Source organism: Mustela nivalis, assembly GCF_964662115.1.
Source record: "Mustela nivalis genome assembly, chromosome: X".
In the NCBI taxonomy this organism is placed as follows: domain Eukaryota; kingdom Metazoa; phylum Chordata; class Mammalia; order Carnivora; family Mustelidae; genus Mustela; species Mustela nivalis.
Window position 1 is genome coordinate 44664013 of NC_139040.1, and position 14713 is coordinate 44678725.

The 14713-nt window shown below is 38.6% G+C and overlaps 1 protein-coding gene across 2 annotated transcripts in view; it reads left to right on the forward strand.

Moving 5' to 3' along the window:
- Window positions 1-14119, forward strand: part of LOC309856828 (T-complex protein 11-like X-linked protein 2) — a 78312-nt gene extending 64193 nt beyond the window's left edge. The window contains exons 3-9 of one of the 2 annotated variants that reach the window (XM_082718463.1): window positions 455-575; window positions 1535-1755; window positions 2698-2834; window positions 10538-10755; window positions 10834-11033; window positions 11837-12000; window positions 13695-14119. In XM_082718463.1, coding sequence (XP_082574589.1) covers window positions 455-575; window positions 1535-1755; window positions 2698-2834; window positions 10538-10755; window positions 10834-11033; window positions 11837-12000; window positions 13695-13927 — 1294 coding nt within the window. In that variant the 3' untranslated portion in view covers window positions 13928-14119. The remainder of the gene's footprint in view (window positions 1-454; window positions 576-1534; window positions 1756-2697; window positions 2835-10537; window positions 10756-10833; window positions 11034-11836; window positions 12001-13694) is intronic. The other variant, XM_082718462.1, reaches the window with a different exon arrangement.
- The last annotated feature ends 594 nt before the right edge of the window (window positions 14120-14713 follow it).

Below are 14713 nucleotides of genomic sequence, written 5' to 3' on the forward strand. Positions count from 1 at the left end.
TGAAAGTTAACCATTCTCCCCAAAGGTAACCAGTATTCTGATTATTAACACCACAGATTATTTTGCTTGTTTTGAGGTTTTGTATATGGGAGTGTATAATATAAATTCTTTTTTTGTCTGGGAAAAAAGAAACTAAGGCACACACTTATGTTCGATGCAAAAGCAGGGCTAGAACTCAAGGGCTTAACTCCCTACCTAGTTCATGGTTCTTCCTACTGCAGGATGAGAGCTTCTCTGGAACCTTGAGATACCCTCCTGAGAGGATTTGGCTAACATCTTTGCATTTGACACTAAATTTAGTTTATTCATTCAAGAGCTAACTATAGTTCTTGGCTTGGCAATTCAGTGATCTTTCATGATACTAAATGCTATTTGGGATTTAAGAAATTATTATCCTGATTATGATCAGTTCTCTGGGTAAAGAGCAATTTGCTCATTTAAATGTTTTTTACAGTTTGGAAGGCAGGTTCATGGAGACAATGTACAATGCTTTTTGGGACCATCTGAAGAAGCAACTACAGAGTACTCCCCCTGACTTCACCTGTGCTCTTGAACTTTTAAAAGAAGTTAAGGAGGTGAGTAACAACCCTCTCATTTGTGGATGTTAAGTTCCTGAACATACCAAATCTTTGGATTGTTGATGATTACCAATATCTTAAGTTGTTTAACGCCTCCCTGAACATGGTCCATTACTTAGACCATCTAGAGAAGCTTTTTTTCTTTGCATGATATGAAGCTCAAAAGGTGGTATGTTGCTATAATGGCACAGTATGTCATTCAGTTAAAAAGATTTTCACTAATCACTTACTATGTTTTGTTTTTAAGAAGCACATAAGTGAGTAAAGGATCCCTTGCCCACAAGGGCTTTTGAGCCAAAAGGCTTATAGTTTTGAGTCAAAAGGCTATTTCCAGTGACCTTTAATGGTTCCTTTACTTATTTTAATCTTTGATCTTTGAAGTAAAAATAATCTAAAAATGTCTTTATTCCTTATTAAGATTGCTTCAATCACCTTGTGGTGGTGTGTATTTTATATATTTTATATCCTGCACTTACTTTTATCACACTTATTTTTATTCATATTTTAATATCCTTATGATCAGAATATTATATAGCACTGTTGTTATTACTGATACCAGTGAAGCCTTGAACTATAATTGGCCCCCAAACAGAAAGAGATAGTAGTCTTTTTTAAAAAGATTTTATTTATTTATTTGACAGAGAGATCACAAGCCGGCAGAGAGGCAGGCAGAGAGAGGGAGAGGGAAGCAGGCTCCCCGCTGAGCAAAGAGCCTGATGTGGAACTGAATCCCAGGACCCTGAGATCATGACTTGAGCCAAAGGCAGAGGCCCAACTCACTGAGCCACCCAGGTGCCCCAGAAAGAAATAATATTTTCCTGTAAGAAATTTAGAGACCTATTTTCAAGACTTCCAAAAGACATAGACTAGGATGTCTTTGTTTCAAGAAGGTTTTTTATTGGAGAGTTATTAGCTTTCTAAACAATTTGGCTCCATTGATTTTCTTCTATGGACAGATCTTGTTATCACTGCTATTACCACACCAGAACCGCTTAAGAAATGAGATTGAAGATGCTCTGGACATGGATCTCCTTAAGCAGGAAGCAGAACATGGGGCCCTGGATGTCCCTCATCTCTCTAACTACATTCTCAATTTGATGACCCTCCTATGTGCACCAGTCCGCGATGAAGCTGTGCAGAAACTAGAAAGCATGACAGATCCTGTGCAGTTACTAAAGTGAGAAACAAAATATACTGTCCCGGAAATCTGCCTTAAACAACTATGTCAGAAAGCTCCCTCCCTGATACTGTGTTATAGCTCCTGCCTTGTTTAGCTTTTCTATACTGAAGAACTGACTAATACCTTTTTTTAAAGATTTTATTTATTTGACACAGAGAGATCACAAGTAGGCAGGGAGGCAGGCAGAGAGAGGGAGAATCAGGCTCCCTGCTGAGCAGAGAGCCCGATGCGGAACTCGATCCTAGGACCCTGAGATCATGACCTGAGCCAAAGGCAGAGGCTTAACCCACTGAGCCACCCAGGCACCCCTGACTAATACCTTTTATTTTGCTCCCTAGACTATTGGCTTTTATTTTCCAAGGACAGACTCTCAAGGCCTTTTTGGTGATCTTTATATCATTTGTACCATTTTTAAGAAGTGATGCTAAGAGAGAGTTCTTTCTTCCAGAGATTTCAAATAGCCTTTTCCCAAATGTTTTCTTATGTATCTTAACTTAAAGCCCATGAGGGGACATCAATGAAGATTATCTTTGTTTCACAGCTGGGAGAATCAAGACCCAGAAAGGTAAATAGTATGTCCAATTAGATAGAAATTTAATTATCATCATTCCAACTCCTTACAGTTGGTTGTTAGGACTTTGGTCATTTTCCTTCCACTGAATACTCATTCTGAGAAGATAGTGGCAATATTGGAAAGAGTTCTACACTGCTAACTAAAAGGACAGAAGACATATTTGTCCTTATCCCTGACAACAATGCACTCTGTGGCCATTGTCCCCTAACCACAGTGTTCTTATTTGTAAATTGAAGTTGGATTATTGTTTTTAAGGTCCATTTTAATTATAAAATGCTGGGATTTTAGGAAATCTTGCTTGAGTTCTATCTCTCCACAATAGATTTCCTTTCATAGTGTAAATATTTTATTTCTCCTTATGACAGGGGTATCTTCCATGTTCTGGGCCTGATGAAAATGGACATGGTGAACTATACTATCCAGAGCCTTCGACCCTACCTGCAGGAACATTCTGTCCAGTATGAACAAGCTAAATTTCAGGAACTCCTTGATAAGCAGCCTGGTATGTTTAAAATTTAAGTGTGGTAGAGGGAGATTTCACCTTGGGTTTGCCTTCTTACAATGATAAAATATATTTTTAAATTTTCCTTTATTATGTTATGCTAGTCACCATACAGTATATTATTAGTTTTTTTTTAAATTTTTTATTTTTTCAATGTGACAGTATTCATAATTTTTGCACCACATGCAAATCCGTGCCCTCTCCAATACCCACCACCTGGATGCCCCAACCTCCCACCCCCCGCCCCTTCAAAACCCTCAGATTGTTTTTCAGAGACCATAGTATCTCATGGTTTACCTCCCCTTCCAATTTCCCTCAACTCCCTTCTCCTCTCCATCTCTCCTTGTCCTCCATGCTATTTGTTATGCTCCACAAATAAGTGAAACCATATGATCATTGACTTTCTCTGCTTGACTTATTTCACTCAGCATAATCTCTTCCAATCCTGTCCATGTTGCTACAAAAGCTGGGTATTCATCCTTTCTGATGGAGGCACACTACTCCATAGTGTATATGGACCACATCTTCCTTATCCATTCGTCCGTTGAAGGGCATCTTGGTTCTTTCCATAGTTTGGCAACCGTGGCCATTGCTGCTATAAACATTGGGATACAGAAGGCCATACATATGTACCATTAGTTTTTTTTTTCACTACTTATGTACCATTTCACTACATATGTACCATTAGTTTTTGATGTAGTGTTCCATGATTCATGGTTTGTGTATAACACCCAGTGCTCCATACAATATGTGCCATCCTTAATACCCATAACCAGGCTAAACAATCCTCCCATACCCTTTAAAACCATCAGTTTGTTTCCTGGAGTCTATAGTCTTTCATGGCTCATCTCCCCCTCTGATTCACCCCCTCATCATTTTTCCCTTCCTTCTCCTAATGTCCACCATGCTATTCCTTATGTTCCACAAATAAGTGAAATCATATGATAATTGACTTTCCCTGCTTGACTTATTTCACTTAGCATAATCGCCTCCAGTTCCGTCCATGTTGATGCAAAAGTTGGGTATTCATCCTTTCTGATGGCTGAGTAATATTCCATGTGTATATGGGCCTTTCCTTTATCCATTTGTCTGTTGAAGCACATCTCAGCTCTTTCCACAGTTTGGCTATTGTGGACATTGCTGCTATGAACACTGGGGTGCATGTGGCCCTTATTTCCACTGCATGTGTATCTTTGGGGTAAATGCCCAGTAGTGCAATTGCTGGGTCATAGGGTAGCTCTAATGTAAACTTTTTGAGGAACCTCCACCCTGTTTTCTGAGGTGTCTGTATCAACTTGCATTCCCACCAACAGTGTAAGAGTGTTCCCCTTTCTCTACAACATCTCCAACATTTGTTTTTTCTTGCCTTGTTAATTTTTGTCATTCTAACTGGTGTAAGGTAGTATCTTAGTGTTGTTTTGATTTGAATTTCCCTAATGGCTAATGATGATGAACACTTTTTCATGTGTCTGTTAGATATTTCTATGTCTTCTTTGCAGAAATGTCTGCTCAAGTCTTCTTTCCATTTTTTGAATTGATTATTTGTTTTTTGGGTGTTGAATTTGAGAAGTTCTTTATAGATCTTGGATATCAGCCCTTTGTCTGTAGTATCACTTGCAAATATTTTCTCCCATTCTGCTGGTTGCCTCTTTGTTTTGTTGACTGTTTCCTTTGTTGTGCAGAAGCTTTTCATCTTGATAAAGCCCCAAACGTTTATTTTCACTTTTGTTTCCTTTGCCTCTGGAGACCTGTCTTGAAAGAAGTTTCTGTGGCTGGTGTTGAAGAGGTTCCTGTCTATGTTCTCCTCTAGGATTTTGAAGGATTCCTGTTTCACACTGCAGTTTTTTAGCCATTTTGAGTTTATCTTTGTATACAGTATAAGGGAATGGTCGAGTTTCATTCTACTGTATATAGTTGTCCTATTTTCCCAGCACCATTTATGCAAGAAACTGTCTTTTTTCCATTGGGTATTTTTTTTCCTGCTTTGTCAAAGATTGTTTGACCATAGAGTTGAGGGTCCATATCTGAGCTCTCCATTCTGTTCCACTGGTCTATGTGTCAGTTTTTGTGCCAGTACCACACTGTCTTGGTGATCACAGCTTTGTAATATAGCTTGAAATCAGGCAATGTAATACCTCCTGTTTTTTTTTTTTTTTTCATTTCCAACATTTCCTTAGTGATTGGGGTCTTTTCCAGTTCCATATAACTTTTAGGATTATTTGTTCCAGCACTTTGAAAAATGTCAATGATACTTTGATTGGGATGGCATTTAAAGTACAGATTGCTCTGGGCAGCATAAACATTTTAACAATATTTATCCTTCCAATCCATGAGCATGAAATGTTTTTCCATCTTTTGTGTCTTCTTCAATTTCTTTCATGAGTGTTTTGTAGTTCCTTGAGTATAGATTCTTTATCTCTTTGGTTGGGTTTATTCTAAGGTATCTTATGGGTCTTGGAGCTATTGTAAATTGAATAGATTCTCTAATTTCCCTTTCTATAGGTACATTGTTTGTGTATAAGAAAGCAATTGACTTCTGTGCATTTATTATGTATCCTCCCACATTACTGAGTTGCTGTATGAGTTCTAGTAATTTGGGGATGGAGCCTTTTGGGTTTTCCACATAAAGTATCATGTCATCTGCAAAGAGAGAGAGTTTGACTTCTTCTTTGCCAATTTGAATACATTTTATTTCTTTCTCTTGTCTGATTGTTGTTGCTAGGACTTCTAGTACTATGTTGAATAATAGTGATGAAAGTGGGCATACCTGTTGTGTTCCTAATCCCAATGGAAAGGCTCACAGCTTTTCCCCACTGAGATTGATATTCACTGTTGGTTTTCCATAGATGGATTTTATGAAGTTGGGGAATGTTGTCTCTATCCCTATACCCTGAAGAGCTTAATTACAAAAAGATGCTGCATTTTGTCAAATGCTTTGTCTGCAACAATTGAGAGGACCATGTGGTTCTTCTCTCTTCTCTTACTTATGTGTTCTATCACATTGATTGTTTTGCCAATGTCAAACCATCCTTGCATCCCAGGGATAAATGCCACCTGGTTGTGGTGGATAATCCTTTTAGTGTGCTGTTGGATCCTATTAGCTAGGATCTTGTTGAGAATCTTGGCATCCATATTCATCAGGGATATTGTTCTGAAATTCTCCTCTTTGATAGGGTCTTTGCCTGATTTGGGGATGGACGTAAAGCTGGCCTCATAGAAAGAGTCTGGAAGTTTTCCTTCCATTTCCATTTTTTGAAACAGCTTCAGGAGAAGAGGTATTATTTTTTTTTTTTTTTAATGTTTGGTAGAGTTCTTCAGGGACTCCAACAGGCCCTGGACTCTTGTTTTTTGGGAGGTGTTTGATCACTGCTTCAATATCATCACTAGTTATTGATCTATTCAGGTTTTCCATTTTTTCCCATTTCAGTCTTCATAGTTTATAAGTTTCTCAGAATGCATCAATTTCTTCCAGGTTGGTTAATTTATTGTCGTATAGCTATTGATAATAATTTCTGATAATTGTACTTATTTCCTTCATATTAGTTGTGATCTCTCCCTTTTCATTGATAATTTTATTAATTTGGGTCCTTTCTCTTTTCTTTTGGATAAGCCTGGCCAGTGGTTTATTGATCTTATTAATTCTTTCAAAGAACAAGGTTCTAGTTCCATTAATGAGTCCTACTGTTATTTCTGGTTTCTAATTCATTGATCTCTGCTTTAACCTTAATTATTTCCATTCTTGTCTGTGGATTAGGTTTAATTTGTTGTTGATTCTCCAGATATTTAAGATGTAAAGATAGTTTATGCATTTGGGATTTTTCTTTTTTTTTTTTTAAATTTCTTTCCAGTGTTCCAGGATTTTTCTGTTTTCTTGAATGAAGCTTCAATGGCTATGTATTTCCCCCTTAGGACCGCCTTTGCCATATACCATATATATTGGATTGATGTGTCTTTGTTCTCATTGGTTTCCATGAATTGTTTAAGTTTGCCTTTGATTTCCTGGTTGACCCAAAATTCTTCAGCACGATGGTTCTTGAGATTCCAAGTATTTGAATTCCTTCCAAACTTCTTCTTGTGGTTGAGTTCCAGTTTCAAAACATTGCAGTCTGAGAATATGCAGGGAATAATCTCAACCTTTTGGTATTGGACGAGCCCTGATTTGTGATCCAGTATGCAGTCTATTCTGAATAACGTTCCATGCATGCTTGAGAAGAATGAGTATTCTGTTGTTTTAGGCTGGAATGTTCTGTATATATCTATGAGGTCCACTGGGTCCAGTGTGTCATTCAAAGCTCTTGTTTCTTTTTTTATTTTCTGCTTAGAATACCTGTGTATTGCTGAGAGTGGAGTGTTGAGGTCTCCTACTGTTAATGTGTTCTTATCAATTGGTCTCTTTATTTTGGTTAACAGCTGGCTTATGTAGTTGGTTGCTTCATGTTGGGGGCATAGATATTTCCAATTCTTAGTTCTTCTTGTTGGGTAGACCCTTTAAGAACTATGTAGTGTCCTTCTGTATCACTAATTAGTCTTTAGCTTAAAATCTAATTTGTCTGATATGAGAATCGCTACTCCAGCTTTCTTTTGAAGTCTGTTGGTATGAAAGATGGTTATCCATCCCTTCACTTTCAGCCTGGGTGCATCTTTAGGTTCAAAATGAGTCTCTTGTAGACAGCATGTGGATGGATCCTGTCTTTTTATCCAACTCTAACCCTGTGTCATTTTATGGGAACGTTTAGGCCATTCATGTTGAGAGTGATTATTAAAAGATATGATTTTATTGTCATCATGTTGCCTGTGCAGTCCTTTTCTCTATAGATTGTATTTGTTTATTTCTGTTCTATATCACTATTGGGATCTTTCTCCTTTTATAGAACCCCCTTAATATTTCTTGCAGGGCTGTCTTAGTGGTCACATATTATTTCAGTCTCTGCTTGTCCTGGGAACTCCTTATCTCTCCATCCATTCTGAATGACAGCCTTGCTGGATAAAGAATTTTTGGCTCCATATTCTTCTCATTTAGTATCCTGGATATGTCTTGCCAGGCCTTTCTGGTTTACTAGGTCTCTGAAGACAGGTCTGACATTATTCTGACATTCCTCCCTCTGTACATAAGGAATCTTTCCCCCCTAACTGCCCTTAAAATGGTTTCCTTGGTTCTAAGATTTGTGAGTTTTACTATTACATACCTGGATGTCAATCTTATCTCCTTGATCTTAGGTGTGTTCTCTCTGCCTCTAGGACACAAATGCTTCTTTCATTCCCCAGATTAGGGAGGTTCTCAGCTACGATTTGCTCAAATATATCTTCTAGTCTTCTCCCTTTCTCCACACCCTCAGGGATCCCAATAATTCCAACATTGGAATGCTTCATGACGTCATTTATTTCTCTAATTCTGTTTTCATGGATTTTGAACTGTTTGCTCCAGGCCTCCTCCTGCTTCTTTTCTATCAGTTTGTCTTCCAGATCACTAATTCATTCTTCTGCCTCATTTACCCTGACTGCTAGAGTATCTAGATTAGATTGTATCTCATTGATAGCATTTTTAAGTTCTGCCAGATCCACTCTCATTACTGCCCTTAGCAAATCTATGTTGCCATTAATAGTTTTCTCCAGACTGACTATTGCCTTCATAACTGCTACCCTGAAGTCTGTTTCTGACATCTTGCTTAGATCCATATCCATTAAATCTGTAGGAGAGACCATTGTCTCTGGGTCTTTTCTTTGTTGGGAGTTCCTCCTCCTCGTCATTCTGTTGAGTTGTATTTGAGGGGTATACAACCAAAAATATCAACCACAATCCAGGCAAGGTGCACCCTGGGAAGGTCTGGAGCAATTGGAAGTCACCACCAAAAAGAAAAGAAAAGCCAAGAAGAGACCTAAGAGTAAGCTTTATAAAGTACAAAATCAAAAACAAAAAGACTGACAAAACAAACAAGCAAAAAACAAAACAAAACAAAGAAACCCAAAATAAAAATGGGGGTTGACAGGAAGGTGGCTTTAATCCCTGATGTGGGCCAAGAAGGGTATTTCAATTCTTCCTGGGTGAATTTTGTTCTCTTTGTTAGAGAACTGTACTTCTCAGAGATACAGGGAAACTAAAACTGATATGTGTATGTGTGCATGTATATGTGTATGCATATATATATATATATATATATAGAGAGAGAGAGAGAGAGTAGGAAAAAGGAGTACATTGAAGCTAATGTCTGTATATATATAAAAAGAAAAAAGTACATGTATGAAAAAGTTCAAGTTAAAAAGTTACTATGGAATATGTTATATTAAACATCTAGTTGAAAGGATAAATAGGTTAAAAAAACATGAAACATGAGAAAGAATTAAAAAAGAGAGAAAAGTTGTATTTAAGGAATAGACAGGCTGTGAGGCAAAACAATGAGGTTAATATACTGTTTTCCCTTAGTGTTGGTGCTTTACAGTTTTATGAGGACCCTGTGGTTGTTGTCCTCTTGTTCTTTCAGCTTGTCTCCTGGGGGGAGGGGGCTGACACATTGCTTTTCAGTTAACCCTGCTTTGGCTGAGTTGCCCTGCCCCTTACCAAGGGGCTGGGCTCCATGGAAAACAGTTTTCCAGGCTTTTGTTCTCTGGAAGCTTTTGTCCTCTGGTGGCTTTTCTCACCTTTGCCTTTTCAGAGGGTCAGAGCAAAATAAACTGTCCGAACCTGGACCAGTGACTCAGAGGGAAGCCACAGTCTGCTCCTCCCTGAATCCTTCAGAACACACAGACACCCCTCTGCAAATGCCATTGAATACTGCAGCCTCCCACAGGTGATGTGCCCATAGCGACCCTCTCAGTGGTCAACGAAGGCCCCAGCTTATCTCTATACCCCAGTGCCACCAAAACTGGGAGAGATCCCAGTGAAGGCAACCCGTGCCCCAGCCATTGCCATTCCTGGAACCATGGGCTCCAGTCCAAGCCAGGTCCTCTTGGTGGTAGCAGCAGGAGCTGCCAGTCCCAGAGACTGCTGACTCAAGTCTGCACCAGCTGGCAGGTGGCTTCTGCAGTGGATCCTTGGGCTGTGGGCTTAGGTCTGTGCCTGGAGCTACCTGGTCCCAATGTCTGCTCCTTAAGCCCCCTTGTTCTTTTTGAGTGCTGTTATCAGTCCCTTCCCATCTCACAACCACGGGTCTCCAAGCTATCACTGGTCCCCAAGTGCAAGGTGCTTTTGCACTGTGGTATTACTTTCCAGTGGCTAGCTTATTGCAGTCCCCTGCACCTTCCTATTTAACTTATCTTGCTACCTTTTTTTCCCTATGTTTTTCTTTTACTTTCACCCCACCTCTCCCTGTCTATGGTTACATTGACAGATTCCATTCCTCTTCCCAGTAGTTTAGAAAGCCTACTCTTCCACAAGCTACAAGGATTAACACTAATTTTAACACATCCTTTAACTTTACCAACATCTAAGTAGTATCTGTAACCTTCCTTTCCCCTACTCCCCACATATTCTGTTCACAGTCCATCCTTCTGGGTAGAGATGTGGCATTTTAATTTCATTTTCCTTTTTTACTCTTGCTGTGGGAGGAAGGTAATATATATTGTGAATAAAAGTTTCTTTTTTTGAGTAAGAGGTAGTGAAAAATATTTCTCTAAGACAGAAGATCCTACAAAATAATATTTATTGACCAAGAGTATATCTTAAAACCATAGATTTTAGCCCTTATATATTCTCTTTTGTGTCATAGGTCTCCTTGATTGCACCACGAAATGGCTAACCAAAGCAGCAACAGACCTCACTACATCATCTCCAAGTTCTCTTGGCTCTCCCAGCTCCTCCAGTTTGGATCATTCACCTCCAAATTGGGCAACTAACAACTCAGAAATCCCCAATCCCACAATGGTGCTATACCAGGGTTACCTAAATCTTCTTCTCTGGGATCCTGACAATGATGATTTCCCTGAGGTAAGGATGTGTGTTAGAGCATTGCTTTTTTTGTTTTGTATTTAATGTCTCTACTAGAACCCTACTCTCTTGACCTAGTCTTCCCTCTTTCAAAAGACTCTCCTGATGGATAGAATACGGCTACAGGAGATGGAGTCCCAGCTGCACCAGTTAACCATCCTGGCCTCAGTCTTGCTAGTAGCCAGAAGTTTCTCTGGTAATGTTTTATTCAGCTCACCTGAATTTGTGAATAAACTGAAATGCATAACCAAGGCCCTGACAAAAGAATTTAACTCCAGGTAATCTTCATAGACAGATTTTTTTTAGAGTTGAAAATAATATATGGTTTTTGAGACATAGGCAGATAATGTAATTATTGGTTATTTGTCATCACAAAAAGGACCCTGGGAACCACCTGCAATTATTGTTGGTGCTTTTGATAAGTCATATTGAGGCTTGGGATAGAGAAAAATAAATTCTCAAGAGGAGAGAGTGGAGGCTAGTTTACTACACAGCATTCATTATCATGTTTTCTAAAAATGAGTCATTACATATTTGAATGGGTGACACTGGTTTTGTGTATGTATATCCAGAAGTTTATCAATTGATCATTAATATTGATTTATCATCACTGCATGTAAGGTACCACAACCAAAATAAAAAGAGAAATCAGAAGTTTAGGTCTCTTAACTTATTTATAATTTAACTGATGAGATAGGAAAAACACAACTATGGAAAATCCACCAAGAAAATCTCATGGATTGCATGGAGCACTGGGTGTGGAGAAAAAATAATGAATACTGTTATGCTGAAAATAAATAAATTAATTTAAAAAATATTTAAGGAACTAATGTATACTGAGTGGGTTCAATCATAGACCTGAACCATTTTCCAATTTATCTTGTTTCTTTTTGAAATCTAAAATAGTGCTATATTTGTGAATTTGTTGTCACCTTGAGAGTAACAATGAAGGTTTTTAATCTGTACATGGGTTCCTACTGTCTACTAGTGGTGGGGGCTTAGAGTGGACCAACCTTCTGTTAGGGGCTCTCTGGGCTTTGACCCTATGCCAGGGTTATTCTGCTTTATGTCCATTATCTAGGCCTCAAGAGACTATGGTAAGTGTGAGTGAACAACTGTCCTGGGAAATCCAGCAAGGACTCAAAGACATGGACCTTACTGCCCTGAGCAGTGAAAACACATCATCTCTTAAAGGCCAACTCCAGAATATTGCCAAGAAAGAGAACTGTGTTCGTAACATCATTGGTAAGGGTCCCATAGTAGTGATAGGGAGGGGTGTCAAGAATGTTTAGGATGAGGAGGTAGACTTAACCTTGGAAGCCAGTTACTGATAAGCATGATTATTGGGAAAGTCTTTGGGCTTTAGTTTTCTCATCTATAATATAAAGGATTGAAATGGATCTCTTTCAGTTTGAAGAGTGAATGTATGGTTTTAAGGTGGACCTGCAGCTAAGATATGTACTTTGCAGGTGTGAAATACTGTCCGCCCAACCCTACCAAGTCATCCCTGGTCATTTTCTAGCTATAGTCCAAGATCTATGATGGAAAACCATTTGCTTTAAAAGTTATTGTGTGGGCTTCTACTCCCCTCCAAGGAACTGGTACTGACTTAGGTTGTAGGACATATTCCATGCTGTAAAGGAAGCAGTGAACTTGGTGAGCTTTCTTCTAACTTTTGCATCTTAACAGTCTGATTTGGATGTGAGGGCACTGGTTGCAATGTATGCCTTTTTTTCCCCACATATATTTTATTTATTGAGGTATATTTCATACATGTCTTTTTTAAAAAATTGTTAATTTCAGGGGTAGAATTTAGTGATTCATCAGTTGCATGTAACACTCAGTGCTCATTACATCAAGTGCCCTGTATAATGCCCATCACCCACTTACTCCATTCCCTCACCCACCTCCCCTTCAGCAACACTCAGCTTGTTCCCTATCATTGAGTCTCTTATGGTTTGCCTCCCTGTTTTTATGTTTTTTTTCTACGAAATACAGTATTTATTTAGAATGAGTAAAGAAATCACATCAGAATATAACCAAGAAGGATTACAAATATAACACAATGCAAAAGAATAGCATATTTTAAAAATTAATTCCTTGAAACACTTCTGTAATACTTTTTCTAAATTATTTGGTAGCATAATCTTATGAAAGTTTTTGATTATTTTCTCTTATAGAGTAAATAGAAAGTTAATTTCAATCTTCCTTAAAGGAAGTTTCATGGATTTTTATTTTTCTAGCATTGCCAAATACATTCTTGATTGAATAAAAAGTGTAGTGTGATTAGGCTACAAGGAGAAAAAAATCTTTTTTTTTCCAGTTTAGTGGTATGCATATTTTATTTTATTTTTTATTTTGTTTTTTTTTTTTAAATTAAATTTATTTATTTTCAGCATAATAGTATTCATTGTTTTTTCACCACACCCAGTGCTCCATGCAATCCGTGCCCTCTATAATACCCACCACCTGGTACCCCAACCTCCTACCCCCCTGCCACTTCAAACCCCTTAGATTGTTTTTCAGAGTTCATAGTTTCTCATGGTTCATCTCCCCTTCCAATTTCCCTCAACTCCCTTCTCCTCTCCATCTCCCTATGTCCTCCATGTTATTTGTAATGTATGCCCTTTTAACATCAGGTACAATATCTGAGATCCTCTTGTTAGGTCAGTGCATACCAGGAGCTCACTTAAAACCACACAATCTTATAAACATCCAGAAATTTGCTAGCTGAATATCTTTTGATCATGCATTGGTTTTGTGAGCTTGATAGCAACCCCTTCTCCAAAATGAAGCAAACAAATCTTATTTATACAGTTTATCCAAATGAATGGGTAGGTCAGTGAATATCTTAGTTAACTTTCATGAGCAGAGAGCACAAGAGCATTGTGAATGTCTCCTGAAACCTCTTTGATCTCCCCCCTTTTCCTTGCTCACAGATCAGCGAATCCGTTTGTTTCTCAAATGTTGTTTGGTTCGTGGCATGCAGGAGTCTCTGCGAGACTTCCCTGGAGGCCTTAGTCTCATTGAAGGAGAACTGGCTGAACTAGGCTGGAAGTTTTTCAATTTGATGCATCACAATCAACAGGTATTTAGCCCCTACTATGCTGGAATCCTAAGAAATATCATCTCTCCAGCCCAGGCACAAGAAACAGAAATGGAGTCTGTCTGATAATGCTGTACCCCAGCTATGGCAACAGGGACCCAGGAGAGAGGGCTAAGCATGTTCCTGGGATGACATTACCTGTGGCGAGGAGAGCAGCTAGACCTCTTCCTCACTACATCCAGGACACAGAGATGAAGGGTTCAAGAAAGTAACACCAACTGGTTCAACCTCCTTTATTAATAAACTTCCAAGCTGCAAGAAAACATCATTTCCTTTTGTGCTGCAACTGAATCTAGATTCTATATTCTTATATTCTAATTATCTGAGAAGGCAGCAGACCCTCAGTTTTCCTTTTACTGACTGATAATTCTTCAGTATGCTGATGGTTGAGGAAACATCAGGGCACCAGGTGCTGACATTATTTTCCATAATAGAAAATAATTTCCTTGAGGGCTATGAAAACTCTTTGTGGACTGGAATTATCTAGAGTATGAATATATAGGCTCAGGAAATCAGAAATTCACTGAGCTACAGAACAAGAGAAGGCATAGAACCCCATTTCCAGTTCAAATTTCCCTATCATTTTAAATGATGTAGCAATAGTAAGAGCCCCCATTTCCTGTACTGGAGTGTGGCATGAAGCAGTATGAAAACTGGGGACTAGATGTAAGTTGATATTGTCTGCTAACAAGCATTCAGTTGAGGACAGTTCTCAGCCTCTACAGGACTTATGTATCTCAACTGATCCTGAGGGTGAGGTTTGGAGTCTCCTATAGTAACACCAAATCTAAGTATTTGGTCAGTGACTGACTTGCCTCAGGTTCATCTCTGGAACTTCTCTACAGCTTATTT